Below are 27,098 nucleotides of genomic sequence, written 5' to 3' on the forward strand. Positions count from 1 at the left end.
TTTGTTCAACTTTGGTCATGTTTGTGCTGTTTCCCTCAAATATCTGATGATTCCTGCTTCATCTTCCCAATCCACCAGTGACTAGAACAATCAATATAGGCAAATGATACAGGTTTCTTTTAACGCAATAGAATTTACAGAGGAGGCCTTGTTCCTGTGAGTCAGTATATGTAGCAGGTCCTACGGACAATTTGGCTTTCCTTCAGTGTGTGGGTGGGAGAAGGGGGCACCTTTATTTTAAACTGCTACAACTGTCAAATAAAGAGAACTTTGCTCTGGGATTGTGTTAGTGTAGGGTATTTCAGTTCTAAGTGTAGCTGTCTTTCATGTTTTCCTTGGAGTTAGTTCTAAAAGTCCACCGTTAGCCAGGCATGGTAGCACACGCTTTTCACCCCAGCACTCAGGAAGCAGAGGTAAAATGATCACCATGAGTTCGAGGCTGCCTTGAGACTACATAGTGAATTCCAGATTAGCCTGGGCCAGAGTGAGACCCTACCTTGAAAAACAATAAATAATAAATAAATAAATAAAGTCCAGTTACTTCAGCACTTGTTTGCTGAATGATTCATCTATCCAGGTAGTTGTCCCAACCAAAATTAGGAGCTACTAGAATATCTGTTCCTCTCTGCTCTAACCTAGTAAGCTATTAACAGTGGAATCTACCTTCTAAATAATTCTTGACCCTATACGCTGTCCTACCTCAACATTCCCAACTTCTTTAATTTTAATTATATATTGCTTAGAATACTGGAATAATTTCATCAGTGGCAATTCTCTACCCTCAACAAGGCAATCAGAGAATATTCTAAAACACTTCTCTACCATGTACCATGTATTGGAGTCAATACAGTCCTGTCTATCCTAGGAGAAGTTTATGTGTTAATTTTAACACAATACCAAGCCTTTAGTAAGAGTCTCTTTACTTCTCTTGCCTCTCATATGGACCCTCCTTCAAACAAACGCTTACTTGAAAGAATTGCCTTCCTTTGTGGAGAAACTACTCTGCTTCCCTGGAAGGCCTTACCTTCTTCCACTGGATCGCTACAGACCGACCATTCTTAAGACTCAGCAGCAGTGCTACCTCCTGCGCCCGGGATCTAACTTTCAGAGTTTTACTTTCTGTGTTCCTGTCACACTCACTACATACCCATCATCTACTTATCATACCTGCCATGATGATTATGACGTCTCACATCGTGTCTGCTCTAAGTGTCCTCTCAGTGATCAGTAAGTGAACTGACAGAGACACACACACCACACATGCTTGTGTGCGTGCACATGCTTGCCCTACTTCCCTTGTAACCATATGAGCTCTTTTTATCTCTTCACTGAATTATGTAATTACAAATATATCTTTGGCAAATTCTACTAGTGTTTTTGGTTTGGTCAGGTGGTGCAATTCTACACATCTGTGATTTCCACTGGAAGAGGAAAAGATAAAATCATGACTCTTCACCTTTCTTACAATTCAATTAGGACATGAATTGGATACATCATTATGAACATATGGCAAGTTACTCATCTTGAAATAAGGTCTGATGTCTGCTTAGGGTCCACATGTACACCCCGCTTCATTCTCCTCCATCCAAAAGCTGCCTGGCTGCTACTGTCTTTTTCAAGTTGTATTCAACACCAACAGCCAAAGTTGGAAGATGTTACTAGCATAGATCCTTGAGAAAAATTGTCCTCAGCTCCAGACGTTTTTGGAAGGAGGTACTAATAGATTTTAAGGAAGCCTGTTTAGGAATTTCTATAAGATGGTGATAAGAACATCAAAACATGGACTGGGGATATAGCTCAGTAGACAGTGCTTACGCAGAATGCACAAAGTATAATCCCCAGCACCACAAGGTAAAAACAAAACACCAAAACGCCTATGACCAGTAAGTTTTCAATTCTGTTATCATTCTAAATAAATATGTCTTGGGTTAGAAATTATGCGAAGTAATTTTTCATAAGAAACCTTGAAAGAAAGAGAAAACTATTGTACCATTTATAAAAATACCCCTTCAGATATGGAAGTCAGAAGACAACTTTGGGGTGTTGGTCCTCACTTCCATCTTGCTTAAGACAGAGTCTATCTTGTTCACCAGTGTGAACATCAGACAAGTTGACCCAAGCTTGCAGACTCTCCTGACTCCATCTCCCAGTGCCATAGATCAATGTAGTGGGATTACAGACCTATATGCCACTATATCTGGCTTTACGTGAGTTCTGGGAATCCAAACTCTGGCTGTCAGGCACTTTTAATCTCTCCAGCCCCAAGAAACCTATGAGTTTTTACTAAACGCTGAAGCATTAACTCAAACACCATGGCATTCTTTTTTTTTTTTAATTTTTTTTTTTGTTGTTGTTGTTGTTCATTTTTATGTATTGAGAGTGACAGAGAGAGAGAGAGGGAGAGAGGTAGAGAGAGAGAGAGAATGGGCACACCAGGGCTTCTAGACACTACAAACGAACTCCAGATGCGTGCGCCCCCTTGTGCATCTGGCTAACGTGGGTCCTGGGGAATCGAGCCTCGAACCGGGGTCCTTAGGCTTCACAGGCAAGCGCTTAACCGCTAAGCCATCTCTCCAGCCCCACACTGGCATTCTTATATCTGAGATGCAGGCCAAAAAAAGCACAGAATAACCTAAATATACAGGTGTGATAGTTTGAATGGATGTCCCCCAATAGATTCAGGAGTTTTATTCAAGCTGTAACTTGGATCCAGCTGTCTGGCTGGATGAGATGTTACTGGGGGTAGATCTGGAATTCCAGCATAAAGTACACAGAGTGCTTGAGCTCTGCCTGCTTGTGGTGGTGCTGGTGGTATCTCTCTCTCTCTCTCTCTCTCTCTCCCTCCCTCTCTCTCTCTTTGCCTCTCTCTCTTCCTCCCTCCCTCCCTCCTTCCCTCCCTCCATGGACCCATGAAAGGAACCCAGCTTCTTCTGGCATTATGGAACTTCCCCTGGATCTGTAACCTTCAAATAAATTCCCGTCCTCCCATAACCATGTCTGGTCTGGAGGTTCATCCCAGCAATGTGAAGCGAACCACAACAACAGGCTACTCTGATTATTCAAACCTCTCAGAACAGGACAATAAAAAACTGTCAAAATGGATGAAAATTTCATGTTAAAGATTTCTTATTTTGGCAATATATTTTATTCACTGAAAAACTGATTTTTAAGAGGAAATCAAAGCAATGAAAAGTGACACATTTGACCTCTGTGATATTCACTAAGTCATCAAAAGAATGTTTGGGTTTGCTTTTGTTTGTCAAAAGGAACAGAGAATCCAAAATAAAACCAGAATATGGCTGGGTGGGGAATTCTAGTGAGCTATTCCTGCCAAACGACTTTCCATTTAACAAATGATAACTATGGGCACAGTTGAAGCAGATTATCTTTTTGAGGGGTGGGGAAGTACCTATTATTGCTGGGAAATATATCCTTGGCAGTAAATTTTAATAAAGACATTCCTTAAAATGACAAACATCTTCATTCTCTCTGTCAAGCCTATCCTTCAGAGACACCCAGAATCTTACAGCTGGAAGACAGATATCTTTACCCTAAAATCTACATTTTTTTTTTTAATCTTTACAGACAGACTGTTTATTGAGAGGTACAGCAAGGGGCAGCAGCCTTTGTGCGGGATGAAGGCTGAAGCACTGAGTCAGGCTAGGATTCAAAGTTATAAGGAGGATCCTAAGAGAAACAGACAGAAGCAGCTGCATGTCCAAGGGAAGAGGATAGGCATCAAAGGTATGATAATCCAGATTTTTCCCTGAATAAGGTAAATGATTTTCTAAAAACACACTGAGAAAATGAAAGATTTTTAATCTATCTCTCCCAACTAATTTGGTAGCATTTTAATTAGTTGAGAGAGGTAGATTGAAAATGCTGCCAAATCAAAGATTGGGGGCAAATCAATTTTACTCATCTGTAATAAAATTATGTAGAAGAAGAAAGTTCTCTAACTATTGGTCCACAGGCCAAATTGCACACTATTGGTTTACATGATGAATACACCCTTGAGAAAGTAGCAATAATATTTTATTTAGTGGAAACAACACAGGCTTTAAAGTCAAGGAAACCTATATTTGAATTTGGATATAACACATAATTGTAACCCTGGGAAGGGTCTCTGAGTTCCGGTTTTCCTCACCAGGGAAAAGGGAATAAAAAGTATCTCCCAGGAGTATTTCAAGAATTATCTAATATACCATAATTAAAATGCCTGGCATGCTTCAGGATTTTAATAAAAGTTATCTGTTTCATAGAATTTATGTGAAATTCAAAGGAATGTGCTCTGCAAGATTTGAGATGATATGAAACAGCGAGAAAAGCACAAACTTTGAGTCAAAAGATCTGGAGTACTCATTTAAACCCAGCTCCCTGTGTTCTCCTGGCCAAGTCATTTACCTCCCAGTACTGTACATATAAAGTGAAGAAAACATCTGTTCCACTCACCTGTCAGGGATGGTTTGAGAATCAAACATAATCATCTCTTGCTAACTGTTTTATATAAGTAGACCAAGGTCTATCAGTAAAATAATACATATATGCTATTCTTACCATAAAAACCTAACATCATTAAAATAATTTTCTGTGCTGGAATACAGTCAGTGATAGAATGCACAAGGACATTGGCTTAATTCCCTGTATTACAGGCAACAACAACAAAAAAGTAGCTTTCTTCTACAAACTTGGAAAATTCTGCTTTTCTAAAATTAATACCATATTCAGATATCACTGATGCACTCTTGGATTTTATCAAATTCTAATCACAAAAGATTTAGAGTCTACTCAATAGACTTCCTTAAGAATAATGTTTCATGTCATTTTTTAAAACTAAATTTCTAGCAAACTGATTTTGATAGAGTGTTACTCCTCACAAAGATCGGGGGTTAAGTTAGGACAAAAGGCCTGGTAAAACAATACAATTAGTGGGAGAGTAACTTGGCTTGAGACACTAATGAGGGACATCTGGGTTTTATTAAACATCAGAAGTTAAACTACTAATACCTTCCATGAGTACAAATACATACATTAATAAACATTAATTCTGAAAAGAGCAGCTCATGACCCAACCATACACCACAAATTGAGAACCACTGCCTTTGAGGTATGGAAGGGAAAACTTATGGGTATAGAATAATTAGGCTTTAAGAGTAATGTGGCCACTTGGCATGTCCACAGTATGGACAGAAATTCTATCTTGCCTCTTTCCAGTAAACCATCCTACTGCCATAAATTTTTATCCACAAAACCATAAAAATAAAATAGGCACCTGATTTGGTACAAATTAATTCCTCTGGTTGTATTTTGAGTGGCTATCCTTATTGAATAGATTTATGAAAAGGGGCAGAAGTAATTTCTTTGGGGTCACTGATAAGAACTGGTAGCAAAGTCAGGGTTACACATGAAATGTTGCTGTTTCCTTAGCGAGTTCTTGGGCGCAGGCTCCGCAAGTGTATCCCGCAGTTGTCAGCGTGGCCAAGAGACTGCTGGCTGGAGAGTAAGCATCTCTCTGCTCATTTAGCAGAACCACTATGAAGAACAAGGTGTGGAGGTTTGATTCGGGTGTCCCCCATAAACTTGGGTGTTTGGAATGCTTGTCTCCCAGGCTGACGGCAATTGGAAATTAATGCTTCCTGGAGGCGTTGTATGGTTGGGGGTGGGCTTATGGGTGTTAGAACCAGTTTCCCCATGCCAGTGTTTGGCACACTTTCCTGTTGTTGTCAACCTTATGTTGGCCACAGGGTGATGTCCACCCTCTGCTTATACCATCGTTTTCCTTGCCATAATGGAGCTTCCCCTCAAGTCTATAAGCCATAATAAACCCTTTTCGCACAAGCCGCTCTTGGTCGGGTGATTTCTGCCAGCAATGCGAGCCTGACTGCAATACAAGGGTTTTCTGAAAGTAGCTCAAGACCTATCAGTAAGTGATCTGGGCTGTCCGTTTCAGGTTCTTGCTCTTTCCTTCTGCCTAGTGCTTGATCGTACTTACAGAAGGGACCATAGCATCCAACTAACGATGCTATCCTTCCCATGACTTCTGGGAAATGCAAACAAATTCTCATTTCAAAAATATATATAGGTCGGGTGTGGTGGTGCACACCTTTAATCCCAGCACTTGGGAGGTCAAGGTAGAAAGGGTTGTGAATTTGAGGCCAGCCTGGGACTACATAGTGAATTCCATGTCAGCTTGGGCTAAAATGAGACCCTATATCATGAAAAAAAAAAAAAAAAAAAAAAAACAACCACCAAAACCATATACAGGAACTAAGGGCATAGCTCTGGGTAGAGTTCATGCATAGCATGTATCATGCCTGGAGTTTAATCGCCAACTATAAACCAACAATGCAGTCTCCACATATAAAAGTGAGTTTGTCCTAAAGCACAAACTCAAGAGTTAAAAACGAACAGTCCTGACTCCCCACAGTAAATATGCATTTAACTTGAGAATTACCAGCCTTTCTTTGCATGATCACATGCAGATATAAGAATGCAAATGACGGGCTGGAGAGATGGCTTAGTGGTTAAGCTAGGGCCTCTAGCCACTGCAAACAATCTCCAGACACATGCATCACTTTGTGCTTCTGGTTTTATGTGGGTGCTGGGCAATCAAACTTGGGCCATTAGATTTTGCAGGCAAGAATGCCTTAACTGCTGTGCCATCTCTCCAGGCCCCTCAAAAATGTGTTTTATTGATGGCAAGCTTGTATTAATTATTTCTGTCTAGAGAATATTAGTGCAAGGCAGTACCATCTCATTTGGTCCTTAGAAAGTCCTATGAGTTAAAGATGTTTTATCATTCTATTTCAGTGCCGCAGGTGGGATACCTACCAGCTCGTTATTGATCATGGAGGCTTGTGATGCCTCCAAAACATTACATGCTAGTGCCAAGGCTCTTGGTTGTCCAGCAGAACTACATAATAAGACACCACAGGCTTGAGCTTACGAACACGGAGAACTCGGGCTACCACTGAGCTGGAAGCCTCCTCCCTCCTGACTGGCTGCCAGGATACTGAGAAGAGCCATGCAGACTGTTGAAGGAGAAAAGCCATCAACAGTCTTAGCCAGCAGCAGACCCAAAAAGCTTTATGGCTGGCCAGCAAGGTCAAATGTGCCTACTGATCCAACTGATTCAGTGAAATGTCTTTTATGGGGAAAGCCATTGCTCTTTGATTGGATTTGAGGTCCATTCCATGAGAGAGAATTCATGCCTGGTACTGAAAACCTAGTCAGAGCCTATGGCTGGGGAGGTCATAAGCCCTAGTGGGGGAAACTACTGCTACTATTGTCTGGCTAAATGCATATATTATAACCAAACTGCCCTCTAAATACTTATACCAATGCCCATATATTAATGCTATTCTCACTTTGATTAGAGAAGCTTCTCTTTTCAGATGACAGTGACTACTGGGGAGACTCAAAACTCACCACAGTGCTGAGAAGTGACAGTGAGGTATTCAGCACCAAGTGAGACATCTCGACCACACCTTCTGAGGCTCAGGGTCCATTGCAGAAGAGGTGGCGGGAAGAACGTAAGAGACACAGGCAGAGGAAGAGTGCTTTGCAACTCTGCCTTCCAGACACAAAGGGGCCACGGCATTCATGACCTTAGAGGGGGTGATGCTACAAGACATGCATAACAGGAGAGGAAAAATGATTATATCAAAATAGAAGAGAGGGCTAGAGGGATGTCTTGGCAGTTAAGACGTTTGCTTGAAAAGCTTAAGGACCAATGTTCAATTCCTCAGTACCACATGAGCCAGATGCACAAGGTGGAATATGTGTCTGGAGTTTGTTTGCACTGGCTATTGGACCTGGCTTGCCCACTCTCTCTCTGCCTGTCTCTTTCTCTCTCAAATAACTAATTAACTTCTTAAAGTTAAAAAACATAAGAGAGGCTAGTTGGAAAAAAGAAGTGATTCAAGCTGGTGTGGTGGCGCACAACTTTAATCCCAGCACTCGGGAGACAGAGGTAGGAGGATCACCGTGAGTTCGAGGCCACCCTGAGACTACAGAGTGAATTCCAGGTCAGCCTGAGCTAGAGTGAGACCCTATCTCAAACAAACAAACAAACAGACAGACAGACAAAAAAGTGATTCAGTGGAGGGGAATAGAAAAAAGGAGTAGGAGAACATTATAATCATGGTATATTGTTTATATGTGTGGATGTTGTCAATAAACCACTGCTTTCATAACTTATAACCCAGAACCCACTAAGGAGGGCCCTTAGCAGAATGGGGGCAGGAAATGGGACCCACACATGATTTGTCCATACACAAAGTGTCTAATCATAAAAATGAACTTTTTAACTGGGTGTGGTAGCATGTGGCTTTAATAACTGCACTCGAGAGGCAGAGGTAGGAGGATCACTGTGAGTTAGAGGTTACTCTAAAGCTAAATAGTGAATACCAGGTCAGCCAGGCTAGAGTGAAACCCTGCCTCAAATAACAAAACAAAAAAATATTTTTTTAAAAGAATACCTGATGTTTGGGTTGCTGACTTAAAATTTCATAAAAAATAGTTAAATAAATTTTGGCTCAAAATTTTTATGAAAATTTCTGAAATGGTCCTAATTATACTTCTGCCATTTTGTACTACGTATCTATGCTAAATCAGGACTGACAAAAAATATTCAAATCAGAAAAATGCTGATGGTGCTCTACTGAATGCAGAGTATCAAATATTCAGCCAACACTTGATTCTTTATGTAAAACTAAAGAAGCACATCCTATCTTATCAGTTTTCAAATTTGCCTTCATTTTAATTAGTAAAATCATAGCATAACAAAGAATTGTTTTCAAAACTTTCTTCACTAAACCATTTGTAGAGGACCTGTTTCCAGGTCGGGGTTTCAAACAAAGCAGAACAGCTCCCTCCCTGAGATCTATTAAAAGGCAGCCCTCAACACAAGGGTTTGGGGAAAAAATTTCTTTATGACTTATTATCTGTAAACATTTGATTTGTTTACCTGTTTTACAAACCCAGATGCCCAGAGTTATGTAAAAATTTCTTGGGTGGAAAGGGTCACAACCAGAAAAGGTCCGGATCTAAGGACACAGACTGTCAGCCCAGCACTTCATGGGGAAAACAGTGGATGCTAGCCAGGGATGGGGATGGGCAAAGGAGAAGAGAGCCAGCCAGTGAAGGTCTCCTGGGGAAAGCAATGCTCAAATAAATGCCAGGATGCAGGTGATACGGAGCCAAGTATACTTAAGGAACTGAAAAAATTCTGTATGGCTGACAAACTTCTGTTCGAATGAGCCACAGGAGGCCTTTGTCGGTCATCCTGAGTCAAGATTTAATCTTAAATTGCACAGAAATCTACCCATTTATGATCTAAAACCATCTGTTTTATTCCTATGTTTAGAAGATCACTTTGTTTTAAACATTCCTCCTAACATACACATCTGGGCCATACCAGGGGTGGTCCACCAACCTGTGACTTCAGCAGAACAGAGGCACCGCTCCCGAAAGCGTCATACATGTTGCCAAAAGTGGAAGCAACCCCAGGCTGCCAGTTGATGAAAGGATAAATAAAATGTGGCATAGCCATGCAACTGGGTGTTTTATTTGGCAATTAAAAATTGAAGTAACAAGCTGGGCATGGTGGCGCACACCTTTAATCCCAGCACTCGGGAGGCAGAGGTAGAAGGATCGCCATGAGTTCCAGGCCACTCTGAGACTACATAGTGAATTCCAGGTCAGCCTGAGCTAGAGTGAGACCCTACCTCAAAAAAACAAAAAGAAAAAAATAATGAAGTAACAATATATGCTACCACCTGGTAAAATTGAAAATATTATACTGAATGAAAAAAGTTGACCATAGAAGACCACATATTACATGATTCCATTTATATAAAATGTCTAGAAAGCAAATAATTAATTAATGGCTGCTTGGGTTTGGGGGAAGGAGAATGTGAAATGACATAATGGGTATGAATTTCCTTTTTGCAGAAATTAGGAAGTTATATTGGATATATCAACATTTTCTCATGGATGACAGAGGAGGGGAATCAAAAAAGATATCAAAGAGAAGGGGGATTAGTTGGAAAGAAGGGGGGTCAGTGGAAGGGTGTTACAAGATAATGAGAGCAGATTATGATTAAAAATATTGTGTACATGCATGGAAATAGTCAATAAAAAGTTTTAAAAGAACTAAGAAATTAGGTTGTCTTGATCATAATACATCCCTGTGAGCAAACCAAAAATCTGTATCACATGTGAATTGTGTGTGTGCGTGCATTTGAATGTGCGCACGCACGTGCTCATGCACATGCATGTATGGAGGCCAGAGGACAGCGTCAGGTATCATCCTCAGGAGCGCCATCTGCCTCCTTAGAGAGGCCTGGAATGCACCAATCAGGCGAGACTGGCTGGCCAGGGAGCCTCAGGGATCCCCCATCTCCAGTTCCCCAGAGCTAGGCTCCCAGGGGCATGACCCCACACCCCAGGGCCACTGGAGACTACACGCAGACCTCACGCCTGTGAGGCAAGCATTTGCTGACTGAGCATCTCCCCAGCCTCTGTGAATCACTTCACCATACCTGTTTTTTGTTTGTTTGTTTTTGTTTTGTTTTGTTTGGTTTGGTTTGGTTTTTTGAGGTAGGGTCTCACTCTAGCTCAGGCTGACCTGGAATTTACTATGTAATCTCAGCGTGGCCTCGAACTCACAGCAATCCTCCTACCTCCACCTCCCGAGTGCTGGGATTAAAGGCATGCACCACCATGTCCAGCACAACCATACATGTTTTTAAAGTTTCTGAAGCTGTCTTTGTAATGTAATTCAATTTAGTGTATAGTTTAATTACAGTTTAAGTATTTGATTTCAATGTTAATAACCTATCATGTAAATAAATAATCATAGCACAAGGTACAGCTATAGGACCCTAACTGAAATATAAACAATTGCTAATTTTTATATGAACTTTTTGGTCAATTTTTCTTTTGAACATAATAAGGTAAAAATATTATTTACAGGGCTGGAGAGATGGCTTAGCAGTTTAAGCGCTTGCTTGTGAAGCCTAAGGACCCCAGTTCGAAGCTCAATTCCCCAGTACCCATGCAAGCCAGATGCACAACGTAGCACATGCATCTAGAGTTTGTTTGCAGTAGCTGGAGGCCCTGGTGCTCCCATTCTCTCCCTCCCTCCCTCACTCTCTCTCCCTCTTTCTGTCTGTCACTCTCAAATAAATAAGAATAAAAACAAAAATTATATATATTATTTATAAATCAATTACATACACATACCAGCAACAGGCAGAAAATAATTCAATCATTATTACATCATAAAATATCAAAAAAGAAGTTAATTCAATTAACTATGAGAAAGATCCATACACCAATTATTATTTCAATAATGTTCTATAAAAAATGTATCCTGGTGCAGGGCATGGTGACACATGCCTTTAATCCCAGCACTCGGGAGGCAGAGGTAGGAGGATTGCCGTGAGTTCGAGGTCACCCTGAGACTCCATAGTGAATTCCAGGTCAGCCCGGGCAAGAGTGAGACGCTACCTCGAAAAAAAAAAAAAAAAAATGTATCCTGGGCTGGAGAAATGGCTTAGCGGTTAAGCACTTGCCTGTGAAGCCTAAGGAACCCGGTTTGAGGCTTGATTCCCCAGGACCCACGTAAGCCAGATGCACAAGGGGGCACATGCGTCTAGAGTTTGTTTGCAGTGGCTGGAGGGCCCTGGCGCACCCATTCTCTATCTATTTGCCTCTTTCTCTGTCTGTCTGTCACTCTTAAATAAATAAATAATTTTTTTTTAAATGTATCCTTTCTTGGTGTGGTGCTTTAAATATGAAATGCCCCCAACACATTCATTCATTCATGTGTTTGAATGCTTGCTCCTTAGCTGGGTGCTATCCAGGAAGGCTGGAGAACCTTTAGAAGGCAGAGCCTTGCTGGAGGAAGTATGTTACTAGAAGTATGTGCCGCTCTCTCCTTCTACTTCCTGAATGTGCTACAATGCGACCCTGGCTTCCTTCTCTGTCCATCCATGCCTCCCCAGTGATGAAACTTCCCTTTAAACTAAGCTGAATTAAACCCCTTTTCCCCCAAGTGTCTTCTGGTTGGGCATTGTTCGCAGCAATAAGTGAATGACTGTAGTACTTTGAAGCCTCTAATATCCTATGCTATGTTGAGAAATACATTCACTGTAGTTCTGGCAATTACAAACAGATGAAAATTACCCAAGTGATCTTGAAGAAAAACAACTAAGGTGGACACCAAGGCCTATCATGACATGAGAAAAATGGTAATAGATAGTGGTTGAAAGAGATTACCAGGAGAGGATGGAGGTCCTTAGTAGACGCAGTAAGTCTGCAGCGATCTGATGGTGACAGGAGTGAAACGACAGTGTAGTGGAGAGAGGATATAAATGGTGCTGGGTCAACGGTCTCCATGAAAAGCCGGGTAGCTGACCTTACATGCCATACCAACATCAATTCCAGATATATTAATGATACGAGTGTAAAAACTGAAACAATCAAACATTGCAAAGAAAATGTAGAACTTAAGTTTTTAAGATAGAATGTTTAAGAGAACAGTGATAAGACAGAACTTCTGCCCATCATGAAGAGTGAACCAGCAAGCCTCAGAATGGGAGAACACATTTTTATCTACCAAAGGAAGAATCCACATCTATAAAAGATGGGGACACTAGCCAGGCATGGTGGCGCACGCCTTTAATTCCAGCACACGGGAGACAGAGGTAGGAGGATTGCCATGAGTTCAAGGCCACCCTGAGACTACAGAGTGAATTCTAGGTCAGCCTGAGCTAGACTGAGACCCTACTTTGAACCACCAAAAAAAGAAAAAGAAAAAAAAAGAGGAAACTGGTTAGGGTGGGAGGCTGAGGCTGGGAAGTGGGCTCTAGCTAGGGGCTGGGGCAGCATGCAAGCACATGGCTGTGGTGGCTGAGGGACTGGAAACTACTGACACCCCTGTGGAATCAAAGGGTAATTTTACAAGATCACAATAAATGAAGAGAAGAAAATATGTGGTGGCTGTGAAGTCCTGATGCCATGCAAGCCACACTAATTAATATCTTTTTATAAATATTTTTAATTTTTGAGCTGGAGAGATGGCTTAGTGGTTAAGCGCTTGCCTGTGAAGCCTAAGGACCCCGGTTCGAGCCTCGGTTCCCCAGGTCCCACGTTAGCCAGATGCACAAGGGGGCGCACGCGTCTGGAGTTCGTTTGCAGAGGCTGGAAGCCCTGGCGCGCCCATTCTCTCTCTCTCCCTCTATCTGTCTTTCTCTCTGTGTCTGTTGCTCTCAAATAAATAAATAAAAAAAATTAAAAAAATATTTTTAATTTTTTATTCATTTATTTGGGAGAAAGAGGGAAAGAAACAGGCAGATAGAGAGAGAGAATGGATGCACTGGGGCCTCCAGCCACTGCAAACAAACTCCAAAAACATGCCCCACCTTGTGCATCTGGCTTATATGTGTCCTAAGGAATTGAACCTCATTCCTTTGGCTTTGCAGGCAAGCATCTTAACCACAAAACCACCAGCCCCATTAATTTCTTTTAGTGGTCATGAATTCACTATAAGAGACACGCACCAACCTCAGGAACAGTAAGAGCCATGTGGAGTGGGTCAGGTCAGTTTGAGGAGAACAAAGCCAATTAATTCAATTTTAGAGTGATCCCTTCACACACGCTTTGGAAAGTATGCATGTATTCTACCTACAAAGCTGACTCCACTAACAGCTCCACTGAGGTTTCTGAATTCTCAATTGGACTTGAAATTGCATGTGAATTTCTGATGGATGCCAACTTCCTAGATTGTTAAATAAAATAAATCATGATAAATTGCTAATTTTTTCAGTATTTAATAGTAGTTCACTTGGAATTTTTTCATATATACTATGTTGCCTATGTGTGACTGAATTACAACATAGAATTATAAAATAAAATTGCAAAAGCAGGTTATCTTCTGTTCTTTTGTATAGCAACAACCAGAGTTGAATTTATTAGATATATTAACAAATTAAGGGCATTTCCACAAACTGAGAAATAAACAAATATGCCAATTCAGAAAATAAAAGATGAGGAATTCTTTTTAAAAAGGTTAAATCAGGGCTGGAGAGATGGCTTAGTGGCTAAGGCAAATGCCCGCAAAGCCAAAGGATCGTGGTTTGAGGACCCACGTAAACCAGATGCTCAAGGGGGCGCAGCATGTGTCTGGAGTTCATTTGCAATGGATGGAGGCCCTGGTGATCCATTCTTTCTCCCTCTCTCTCTCTCTCTCTCTCTCTCTCTCCCCCTCTCTCTGCCTCTTTCTCTCTCTCTGAAATAAATAAAATATATTTTTAAAAGGTTAAATCAAATTTTTAATAAATAGACAAAAGACTTCAACAACTTCACAAAAATATATAAATCAATTAATAAGAAACATGTGAAATAGTGCTCAACTCCATCCATCTTCATGAGAATAAATACTAGAACTTAAAGGGAATACTACAACGTACTAACTAAAAAGGGCAAAATCAAAAAACAAAGCACTCTATGCTGAGAAGGTGCAGGACAAGAGCACTGTTAGATGGAGGCAGGTAAACTAAAAGCCATTTGGGGGAACTTTTTAACACAATGTTGCTAAAGCTAAGGAGAGACATACATATATCCGATAATCTTCTAACCTACTGCTAATTTTTAAAAATATTTTTAATTTTTATTTATTTATTTGAGAGCAACAGAGAGAGAGAGAGAGAACGGGCATGCCAGGGCCTCCAGCCACTGCAAATGAACTCCAGACGTGTGTGCCCCCTTGTGTTTCTGGCTAACATGGGTCCTGGGGAATTGAGCCTCAAACTGGGGTCCTTAGGCTTCATAGGCAAGGGCTTAACCACTAAGCCATCTCTCCAGCCCCTACTGGTAAATTTCTATCCAACTGAAATGCACAATACCTCATAAACAAACATGTACTAGAACGGTCACGGAAGGATTAACTATGATAGTTCCGAAACAGAAATTACAGAAACCAACAGTGAAGTGTAAACAAGGAAATCCATACTCACCTAGCAGAATGTTACTTGGCTCTAAGAATAAACACACTGTAACTACACAAAGGTAAGGAGAATTCTAATAAACCTAGCACTGAACAAAGCCAGCACAAGTAAGGCACACTCGCGACTCTGTCTCCATAAAGTGGTCAAAAACTACCTTTGGTCTTGTAAGTCAAGGTCATGGTCCTGGGCTGGGCTCGTGCTGCCCGGGAGGGAGCGTGAGGCCTTGAGGATGGAGAGGCTGGGCAACGGTGTTCCTTGACTGAGCATGTGCTTAAGGAAGTGTTCACTTCGTGAAGACACAAGCTATTTTCACCTCCATACATACGGACTGCACACGTTTATGTATACATCAACTTCAAAAGACCTTAAATATCAAATGAAATTCTACCATCACAGAGAACTGAGACTATGGGAAGGAAGTAGACTACTGCACACAGAGGGACGCTATCTGCCCAGGGCCACCACTCACCTTTGTCCTCTAACACAATCTGTCGCTTATGCAGTAATGCCACCTCCCGTCCCAAAGCTTTCTTCTGTCTTTCCAGTTCGTTTTGAAGCACCAAAATTTTTAATCGCAGACATTCACTTTCTTTTTTCTAATAAAATAAAATCAGGTTAAATTTATTAATATAGAAGTCATGAATACTTATAAAACCACTAATCTTATCAAACTTACAGATCTTAGGGATAACTTAATTATCAGCAGCCATCATTTTCATGCAAAGAATACAGAAATAGCCAAAGAAAATTACAGACAGTTCTGAGAACTCAAAAGGCACTACTAAGCATCTCAGGTCCCTTCCTTGATTCCAAAATATAAAATAAAAATTATTAATAAGAAAGAAATAGTTCTCAGGAAGTTTAATATAACTTTACCACAGGGTCCACCGATACTACTCCTACACACACATGCAAGAGAACTGACATGTCTACACAAAACCTTAACATAAATGTTTACAACATTAATCTTTTAAAAATTATTATGTGTGTGGGTGGGTGTGCACATATGTGAGTGTGTCAGTGTGTGTGCAGAGGTTGGAGGACCACATTCAAGTCCATCCTCACTGTTCCACCCCACTGGAAGCAGGGTCTCTCAGCATTTTGCTCAACTGTTATTGCTTTTGCTATGCTTGAAGGGGAGCTGCTGGGAAATTCTCATGTCTTCACCTCCTCTCTTGCCTTCAGAGTGCTGGGATTACAGAAGCCTGCCATGGGCCTCCCAGTAATGTAAACAGTTCAAATGTCCATCAGTTGAAGAGTAAATAAGATGCGACTCCTTCCTCATGCAATCCACTATCACTCTGAAAGGCAGAGTCCACACACTGATTGTATTACAGTACACAGGAGCCCTAAAAAGACGCTATGGGAGAGAAGTCAGTTTAAAGGGCTACTGAAGGATGACTTCTGTGAAATGTCCAGATGAGGCAAGTCTCCAGGAGCAACAAGCAGATCTCCATTCGTGTGGCTGAATCAAGCTGCTCCAACGCCAGCCTCAGTCAGTCAGTGAGTAAGACTTCCATGGTGTATGTTTGTTTGTTTGTTTGTTTGCTTGTTTGTTTGTTTGAATCAGGGTCTCACTCTAGCCCAGGCTGACCTGGAATTCACTATGTAGTCTCAGGATGGCCTCGAACTCACAGCAATCCTTCTACCTCTGTCTCCCGAGTGCTGGGATCAAAGGCGTGTGCCAGCATGCCCAGCTGACTTTCATGTTTTAAGTGGCACAAAACAACTGACTTCAGTTTTTAAGCATGTATGTATATGTATATGTGCATGCTAGTGTGTGCATACAAGTCAGGGTAGCTTTCTCTCTTGCTGCCTTTAACATTGTTTCTTTTTCCCGTTTTTTTTTTTTTCTCTGTTGTGATCTATCACTATCTGTTGGAATAGACATCCTTCAGTCATTAGTTTTTCTTTCTCTCCATCTCTTGCTTGTTTATTTTATGTGAGTCTTCTTAGTGGCAGGCTTCACATGGGCTTATGATCCCTGCTCCAGAATACTTTATAATAAAGTCTTCCTAAACTTCAAGAAAATAAAAAGTAAAATAAAGCAATTGAGTAATAAGAACACAAAGTGAGTATTAGACACTACATATAATATGGAGAAAATAAAATAAAAGCACTGTAGCATCAGTCAACACCTCTCCCGTGTTGGCATGGGAGGAAGTTCCCTCACCCCTGTGTTATGTGTCTTGTGGGGAGAAATGGCTCACATCTCTCACACAGCCAGTCTGCAGTATAGCCACAGAGCCCGTGCAGGGTCTCCCTCTCTTCTCTGTAGAGCTGAGTTCCTGTCTTGGCGTTGGCACTGGTCAGCACTTTCTTAGGAATTTCCCAGAGCAAAGCATGGGTACCTTTGCAGGAGCATGTCCACCTGTCCTTCCCCCCACGACCCCCGCCGCCTTTGCAGCTGTGTATTCTGGCTGTAAGCAGGACTCAGGCTGCCTTTCTGCCATGTCCCCAAAGTCTTACTTGGTCTCAGTAGGTCTGGATCCACTGAGCTGGTGGCTCAGGTCAGTTGCAGTGGGTCTTGGGGAAGGGTCTTAGGTTTGGAAATGTAGCGTTGCCCAGGGCAGATGGCGCAGTTTCTCTCAGGACCCGGCCCCTCCTCGCCCCAGCATCACGGGACACAGGCGCAGGTGGCCTGGGTTGCTCCCCAGAGTCCACATCTGCAGCTTGTGGTTCTGCTGTCTCAGACTGTGGGTTTTCACTGTCTGCTTGTGAAGATCTTCCTTTTCTGTTTTGTTCGTGGACCCAGAGTGGGGGGCAGGGGTTTCTCCACTCCCCTCCTATTTTCTTCCGTGTTCGAAGTTGGGTGTGTTGTATTTCTGGATTTTACTTAGTCCCTCACAAATTGGTATTTACTATGACCCTTCGGTGCCTTTCCACACTTCTTACTCTTTCTTTTTTAAATTTTTAAATTTTTATTTATTTATTTGAGAGCAACAGACAGAGAGAGAAATAGGCAGAGACAGAGAGAGAGAGACAGAATGTGCACACCAGGGCTTCCAGCTACTGCAAATGAACTCCAGATGCGTGCGCCCCTTGTACATCTGGCTAACGTGGGTCCTGGGGAATCGAGCCTCTAATCGGGGACCTTAGGCTTCACAAGCAAGCGCTTGACCGCTAAGCCATCTCTCCAGCCCCACTTCTTACTCTTTCTAAAGTCATGGGTCAAATATTTTCTCTCAGGTTTACAGGGACATAGAAGAGTGCTGCATGTCCTCAATCTGTCATCTTTCAAGTTATAGCTGAAACATAAGTCAAAGGCTTTTTATTCAAATACCTTATCTGAAATTGTCTCTACATACAAATCTCAAGTCCTGACCTCATGACAAGCTTGTCAGTGCCTGCACATATGAACACACACACTTCCCCTCCTGCTCTTTACCAAATGAGGTCAATAATACTTTCAGGATCTTCCATGACATAAATATTAACCGACTGGCTATACCTGGGAAATTCTTGTCTATTTCCAAAGGTATAAAGTAGCCAATTAAAACTGTGACAGGAGAGGAAAGCCAACTTATCAAATAGCTGGTGGAACCTTTAAGAGAACAAGTCAGCGCTTGGCTCTGACTTACAGACAATAAGGAGACCTGGGAACTGGATGAGATGTACCATGATATAATCCTTGTTGAAGCAATGGGCACAGAAAATGATCCTGAGCATTTGTGTTGAGAGTACCCTGCAGCAATCATTTCTCACCCCAGATGCTTTCTTCTTCCTCCCTGAAATCCTGATTCTAAACAGATGGAATAATAATCCACTAAGGACACGCAAGCCAAGAAAGCAGGAAGAAAACCTTGTTTCCAATCAGCATTATTATATTAGGCTCGAAAAATCTATGAAATATGCCTTTATAAAGAATGTGCCTAAATAATGTTTTCTGAACAGAGCAAACCTTATGAGAGACTTATTACAGTTTTAGACAAATCTAATGTGGTTTCTATATTCTATGTGTTGAGGTCTACATTGTACTCTGCCAAAGCACTATAAAAACACACACCAAAAGTCAACGAGGTTCTAAAATGTAGAAACGACCCAAGTACCCGTGGAAAGATGAAGGGAAAAGAGACATACATAGAACAGAATATTATTCTCACTTTGAAAAGAAATTCTCATATATGGAGTAATATGGGTAAGCCTTGAGGATATTATGCTCAATGTAATAAATCAGTCACAAACAAATAACCTCTGTAAGACATCATTTATATGAAGGACTTCGAATGGTCAAAATTGGACTGGGCTAGCTCAGTGGTAAAGCATTCATCTGGCAAGCAAGGGACCAACCACTAGCTCACTCCCAATCCTCACTCCCACAGAAAGAATTTTCTTTTAAAGGAAGGGAATGGGGGAGTTGTTGCTTCATGGGTATTTCAGTCTTCCAGGATAAAAACAGCTTTGCAGATGGATGGTGGGAATGGCTGTACATTATGAATGTATTTAATACCAGCAACGTGTACATTTGGAAATGACTGAGCTTAGAAATGTTATGTCCATGTGCATTTGACAATTTAAGAAACAGAGGCAGGGTCAGTGGGGCTGGTGCTTATCATGGGAAAACGGAACAAAGACCCTCTAGGCTGTCTTCAGCAATCCAGCACTGTGGTCCGGAAGCACTGGGTCTTCTCACATCACTGAGGGAAAATAAGTCTTAGGGAAGTAAACTGTCTTCCGCGAAGAGCAAGGTGTTCCATTACTACAGCTTGAATTTTTCCACAAAATATACAAACAGAATTCTACTTGAGTAGAGAGACAAACAGCAAACCAAGAAAAGCCACACAGCCTGGCAAATGCAGGAACCTGCTCGGTTCCAGGGCGCACACTCAAATTGGGAACGTTTTCTAGATTCAAAGCACTAAAGTTATAAATTTAATCTAAAACCAAACCAGTACAGGAAGGCATAAGTATAGTGTGTTTGTGTTATGGTCCATGTGAGGAAACTGGCCCGTTGACAGAAGTGTATCAAGTCACTCAGAAGCAGGCTTGCTGGCTCTCCTTTCTGAGGAGTAAACAACCCTGTCCAGATGGGGTCTGCTTCTGCTTCCTTTCCAATGCTTCAAAGGCAATTGCTCAAAGATCTTCAGTTCTCAAGTATCTTCAAGTGGACTTCTGTGTTCGATTATCTATTTATTCCAAATGCACTTAAAGCCATGCATCTATTGCTTTCAATCGGGTTTTAATGGTTTTTCCTTTTTTAATATTTTTATTTTATTTATTTGAGAGAGAGAGGGAGGGAGGATGGGTGCACCAGCCACTGCAAATGAACTCCAAATGCATGTGCTACCTCAAGTATCTGGCTTACATGGGTCCTGGGGAATTAAACCTGGGTCCTTTGGCTTTTCAGGCAAACGCCTTAACTGCTAAGCCACCTCTCCAGGCTGAGTTTTAATGTTTTTTAATACAATTAACAAAATCATAGATATTCATCTGTTTATAAACATACACATTCCTACCAATGGACATTTACAAAAAAATGAAAATAAAAAAAATTACAAATAACATACAAATGCATGCAAACATTTCCTCATAAGTTGCAATAAAACTAAAACCTTAGTCACAAATTAATTTTTAAAATTTATTTTATTTTTGACAATTTTTAACACCTTGTATAATGAATTTTGGGTTATATTTATCCCCTAATTACTCCTCTTGTCCTCCTCCCACTGAAACCTTCCTTCCCAACTAGTCCCACTTCTATGACTGTGTGGGTGTGGGTGTGTGTCTATCTGTCTGTCTGTCTGTCTGTTTCTCTGTCTCGCTCACTGAGTTGAATTAGAGTTGTTTGCTTGACCATGGGGGGGGTGGGTGGATTACCAGAGCATGGACAATTTGCCAATGGCTCTACCACTGAGTGGCAGCAGCCATTAACTGTCAATAACTCCTCAGGGAGTGGGTGGGGCCACAGGAGCTCCTCCACCATTCAAATCAGAATGTTAGAGGGCCCAATCTTGTGTATAGTTATAGTTCTTAAAAGAGGGCACTGGAAAACATGAGGGTACCAAATACACTCATAACACTAGGCTGTCAGGTTCCCTCTTTTGCTCTCATTTTCTTTCTTTTCACGCATGTCATGTGTTTGTGTACAGGCGTATGTGTGTGTTGGGTGTGTGCGCATGCATGCATAGGCCAAAGGATACCCTCAGGTATCACCCTCAGGAATGCCGTCCACTTCCTATGAGACAGACCCGGAGCTCGCCAAGTAGGCCGGTCCAGCTGGTCAGCGAGCTCCAGGTATCCTCCTGTCTCCGTCTCCCCAGATCGGGAATCTCAGGCTTGCACTTTCATGCCTGGCGTTTTGTGTGTTTACTGGGTGTGGAACTCCGGTCCCCACACCTGTGAGGCAAGACTTTGCTGACTATCTTCACTCTGCTTTTCTTATGCATATACAGTAGAGTATATGAGGTCATAAGACTTGACAATGCAACAGATTTATTTATTGCAGAAATAAATTATCTAGATTAGGCAAGAGATCAGTTTAATAGAAGTGATATTCACAAAAACAAAAAAACTTAACTCAAATTTTTAGAAAGCACTTTTTATTTTAAAAATACTACTGCTTGATGTGATGGCACACACCTTTAATTCCAGCACTCAGGAGACAGAGATGGGAGGATCACTGAGTTCAAGGCTAGCCTGGGACTACAGAGTGGGTTCCAGGTCAGTCTGGGCTAAGGTGAGACTCTACCTTGAAAAAAAAAAAAAAACCACACAACCTCTCCCCACGCAATATATTCCTTTTTTTCCCCTCTATTTTGATGTGATTTTTTTCAATGCAGGGTCTCACTCTAGCCCAAGCCAGCCTCAATCTTACAGCGATCCTCTCACCTCTGACTAAAGGCATGCACCACCAGACCCAGATTAATTTATTTTACTTTTTTTTTTGTTTATTTTTATTTATTTGCAAGCGACGGACAGAGAGAGAAAGAGGGAGAAAGGGGGGGGGGGGAGAGAATGGGCGCGCCAGGGCCTCCAGCCGCTGCAAACGAACTCCAGACACGTGCGCCCCCTTGTGCATCTGGCTAACGTGGGTCCTGAGGAACCGAGCCTCAAACCAGAGTGCTTAGGCTTCACAGGCAAGCACTAAACCGCTAAGCCATCTCTCCAGCCCAGTTAATTTACTTTTTAAAAAGATATATTCTTATTAGCATGATGAATTTATTATCAGCACTTTAAAATGAACTGGGAAAATATTGTTTTTAATTTCGCAGATTTAATTTCTAATAAAATAAATATTAATAATGTAGCCCAAGTTCTTAGATATTATTATAACTTTTAAGATACTAAAGGGTCCTAGGACCAAAATGCTTAAAGAAATTAGTGGTTTAGAGCATATTCTATTCATATTTGTAGTTATCACCCTCAACTGAAAACAACTAATGTAAGTTTTAAAACTATAGAAGTTGTCCTAGAAACTGACAAATTGTTTTTAAATGTCATTTCTAAGTTTTCTTGTATCTATACCTAACCATCACTAAGAAAGAGAAAATATTTCCTTAGAAAATAATTAGCACAATTCATTAACTTCATAGGTTCAGAGGTAGTACCAGGCCTAGAAATTAGGCCTAGCTAGGAAGACAAAATTAAAAAAACAATAATAAAATGTACAAGACTTTGGCTTCTAAATGAGAATTGGCACCTACAAAACTGGTCTTCCAGTAACTACCACTACAGACTGAGGATAAAATTCACAATGTTACTACTGCACTTCGGCCAACCGCTCAATGGGCAGCACAACGCCTATAGAAGAGGCCCTCCTCATTCTGTGCATTTGCCTTGAACTGGAGACAGGAGCCAACAGAAAGCCAGCTGTCCCTCTAGCTGGAGGAAGCAGACAGAGTGATGACAATCAAGGATACCAACATGGGGGATTCTGTTCCCACTCGGCAAACTCAGACAGAACCCTAAGCCACGTGCGTGCATGTGTGAGCCCCAAGCGGCCTGTGCGAGAGGAAGCATCATGGAAGCACAGAGGCGTGACAGTGCAAGCTCAGCAAGTCAGCCGCATCCTTCAGGGCGGAGGAATGAAGTCCAGGGGCTCTACAGATTACCTTCAGAATGTTCCTGTCCTCACAGCAAACATGCTTCATACATGAAGACTCAGAGGAACCCGAACACTCTCTAGAGGACAGAGATCAACACTTGCTAACCCTACACAACTCATGGTAGAATACTCAGATATTCTCATGAATAGGCTGTGATGAGAAGCAGAATTTCTCGTAATGAGTAAAAACAGATGAAATCTTAACAGAGAACTAGAAAACACTAGAAGATCTAGGAGACTTCTGATTCTGGACAAGATGAGTGTGAGAAAAAAAAGAACAATGCCCAATTAATTTTGCAAGGCTACTATAATCCTGGCATCAAAATGTGCCAAAGTAATTTAAAATGTCACATCCTAATATCCTTAATAAATATAGATGCAAAAATTTACTACAAGATTAGATTGTATAATATTAATCAACTCAGAGTCATTCCAGAAATACAAGGTTACAATATGTATGTGAGAGACCTACAATACTGCATAAATAAGTCTCTGAAACTAAATTGGTGCACTTTTATTTATTAAATGAATAATGTAAAATTATGATCGTCTCAACATATGTAAAACACTATCTGACAAACTTCAACATTATTCATAATAATAAAAAATTCCTGGTTGGGCATGGTGGCATGTGCTTTTAATCCCAGCACTCAGGAGGCAGAGGCAGGAGGATTGCTTTGAGCTTGAGGCCACCCTGAGACTACATAGTGAATTCCAGGTCAGCCTGAGCTAGAGTGAAACCCTACCTCAAAAAAACCAACAACAACAACAACAACAACAAAAATCCCAGAAAGTAGGAAGAGAGAACTTCCTAAACCAGAGCAGATCATTGCTAACTTTATAATTAAAAAAGAAATGATAAACTATTTCTCCCTCAAAGCAGGAAAAAAAAATTCTCTCATTTTTTTCAGTGTACTGATGATATTCTAGCTATTAAGCAAGTTACCTTTAACTACTTAACCATCTCCCCAGATGGTGGTTCTAGCTATTAAAATGAGCAGAAAAAATTTAAATTGCCTAAGCTTAAGCCAGATGTGGTGGCACATGCCTGTACTACCCATTTGAGAGCTGAGGCAGAACGATTGCTATGAGGCTGAGTCAGGCAGTAAAAACTTATCTCAGCTGGGTGCGGTGGTGCACACCTGTAATTCCAGTACTGGGGAGGCAGAGGCAGAGGCAAGGGGTTGGCTGTGAGTTCCAGGCTAGCCTGGGACTACATGGTGAATTCCAGGTCAGCCTGGGCCACAGTGAGACCCTACATTGAAAAAATAAAATCAACAGTAACAAAAAGCTCTCTCAATAATCCCCCAAAATGTCCACACTTGTAGATATGACTGTTTACATAGACAACTCTAAGAAATCTGCAAAATGAAAATGGCTATTATAACTAAGCTAACTGAATATAGATTGTACGATATAACTGATATAAATTACAATCTGCTTTTTGGTGGGATTTTTTTGCTTTGTTTTGTTTTGTTTTGTTTTGTTTTGTTTTGTTTTGTTGGTTTTCGGTTTTTTTTGAGGCAGGGTCTCACTCTAGCTCAGGCTGACCTGGAATTCACTATGCAGTCTCAGGGTGGCCTCGAACTCATGGCAATCCTCCTGCCTTTACCTCCCGAATGCTGGGATTAAAGGTGTGCGCCACCACACCCGGCAAGCATCTATTGTATTTTTATATAGTAACAGCATCAGACCAATATGGAAAACATCGTAAGAATTCCACATATTATTATATTTTTTTCTGACCTTCAACTTCCAACTCTCCTGCCTAGCCTCCCCAATGCTGACATTTCAGGTGTGCGTACCATACCTGGCTCAATTTGTAATAATACCCCTCAAGCTCCTCAAAAACCACTTAGGAATAACTCTTAACAAAGATTTCTCAAATCTCCACACTGAAAGTTCTAAGCCATTACTAAGAATTCAAGAAAAGCAAATAAAGCATATGCCGAATTTATACAGTGAAGGACTCAGCATTCTTATGATGAGAGTCTCTACAAATTCATCGCAAATCCTCATCAAGACCTAGCAAGATTTCTTTTGTAGGAATTAACAAACTGACTCAAAAATTCATTTGGAAACGTAAAGAACCTAAACACAAAACAGGATTTTTTTTTAAGAACACGATTGGAGGATTTACCTTATCTAGCTTTAAGTGACAAATGTACAAGAATGACAGAAATTGGTGAAAGACAGGTAGATAGATCAAGGCACAGACGTACATGCATATTGTCAGCTGCCTTGAGACAAACATATCAAGGTAATTAATGGTGAAAGGAAGGCTGCTCAGCAAAGGATGCTGTCAACTGAACACCCATATGGAAGAAGAGGTACCCTCCTCTGTCTAGTACAAAACAATTAACTTGAAATGGAACACAGATCTAAATGTAAAGCTCCAAACTATAAATTGCTAGAACAAAACAGAACATTTCTGTGATCTTGGGTTAAGCAGAAGATTCTGATAAAGAACACAAAATGAAAATTTTAAATATACATTGGGTTTCATTCAACTTGAAACCTTTTTATCTTTGTATACAACCATCAGAAACAGAAAAACACAAGCCACCAGACTGAAAGAAAATATTCACCACAAACATATCAAAAAAATAACTTATATACAGAAACAAGTATAGATAAACTCTCACAACCCAAAATAAAGCAGCCAAAGTTTCAATTAGAAACGGGCAGAGTATTGCATGTCTTCTCTCATTTGTGGAAGCTAATGACAATTTAAAGAGCACATGAAAGTAGCAGACTACTACAGAAGATGACTAAGGGATGGCGAGCAGCTATTAATAATTACAATAATAAAACAAATGAGAAAGCAATCTGAGCCACATTTCTCACTATTAGAAAAAGATACTGGGCTGGAAAGATGGCTTAGTGGTTAAGATGCTGACCTATGAAGCCTAAGGACCCATGTTCAACTCTCCAGATCCCACATAGGCTAGACACACAAGGTAATGCAAGTGTACAAAGTCACATAGGCACACAAGATGGCACACATGTCTTTGGTTCAGTTTCAGTGGCCGGAGGCCCTAGGACATCAATTCTCTTTCTCTCCCATAAAAAACAAAATGCCAAAAAAGATACTGCAAGGCTGGAGAGATGGCTTAGCAGCTAAGGCACTTGCCTGTGAAGACTAAGGACCCAGGTTCAATTCCCCAGTTAACCATGTAAGCCAAATGCAAAAGGTAGCACATGCACCTGGTATTTGTTTCCAGTGGCTAGAGGCCCTGGCATGCCCATTCTCTGCCTCTTTCTCTCTCTATATCTCTCATAAATAAATAAATAGAAGGAAAGGAAAGGAAAGGGAAAGGAAAAGGAAAAGGAAAAGGAAAAGGAAAAGGAAAAAGAAAGAAAAGGGAAAAGGAAAGGAAAGGGAAAAGGTACTATAGCCAGGTGCTGTAGCACACACCATTAATCCCAGCACTCAGGAGGCAGAGGCAGGAGGATCACTGTGAGTTTGAGGTCAACCTGGGACTACAGAGTGAGTCCTAGGTCAGCCTGGGATATAGTGAGACCCTACCTTAAAGAAGAAAAAAAAAAATAGAAAAGGAACATACCAATATCAACATTATCATTATCAACATTTCAACATTATTAAAATTAGCTAAAAGGTAGGGGAACTCTCTGAGTTATCTTTGTAAGCTTTTGCTAATGTAGGGGTCTTGTGGGGGGGGATATTATGTGTGGTATGGCATCCATACACATAGTGTACACACATACGTGTGTGCACATGCACAGACCCCATGCACGCATGTGTAGAGGCCAAGGGAATATGTCTGGTGTCTTCCTCTGTTGCTCTTCTGATGTTTCTCTGATACAGAGTCTCAATGAACCTGCAGCTGGGGAGGGGTCACAGGCTGACTGATGAGCTCCAGGGATCCTCGTGTCTGCGCTCCCTCAGGGCTGAGGTCGCAGGGCGCAGGGCCACGCGCAGCCCTCACCGCGGAGCCGCAGGACGAACGCAGGAGGGCGCAGGCGGCTCGGGCTCCCGTGCTTGCATGGCACGTACTCTCACCTGCTGAGGCAGCGTT

The 27,098-nt window shown here is 41.3% G+C and overlaps 1 protein-coding gene across 2 annotated transcripts in view; it reads right to left on the minus strand.

Annotated features, from left to right (window-relative positions):
* Uvrag (UV radiation resistance associated) overlaps positions 1–27,098 on the minus strand; it is a 365,773-nt gene that overhangs the window by 165,253 nt on the left and 173,422 nt on the right. For both annotated transcript variants that reach the window (XM_045145963.1, XM_004656260.3), the window contains one exon: positions 15,484–15,610. In XM_045145963.1, coding sequence (XP_045001898.1) covers positions 15,484–15,610 — 127 coding nt within the window. The remainder of the gene's footprint in view (positions 1–15,483; positions 15,611–27,098) is intronic.

The sequence above is a fragment of the Jaculus jaculus genome, chromosome 3, assembly GCF_020740685.1.
Source record: "Jaculus jaculus isolate mJacJac1 chromosome 3, mJacJac1.mat.Y.cur, whole genome shotgun sequence".
In the NCBI taxonomy this organism is placed as follows: Eukaryota; Metazoa; Chordata; class Mammalia; order Rodentia; family Dipodidae; genus Jaculus; species Jaculus jaculus.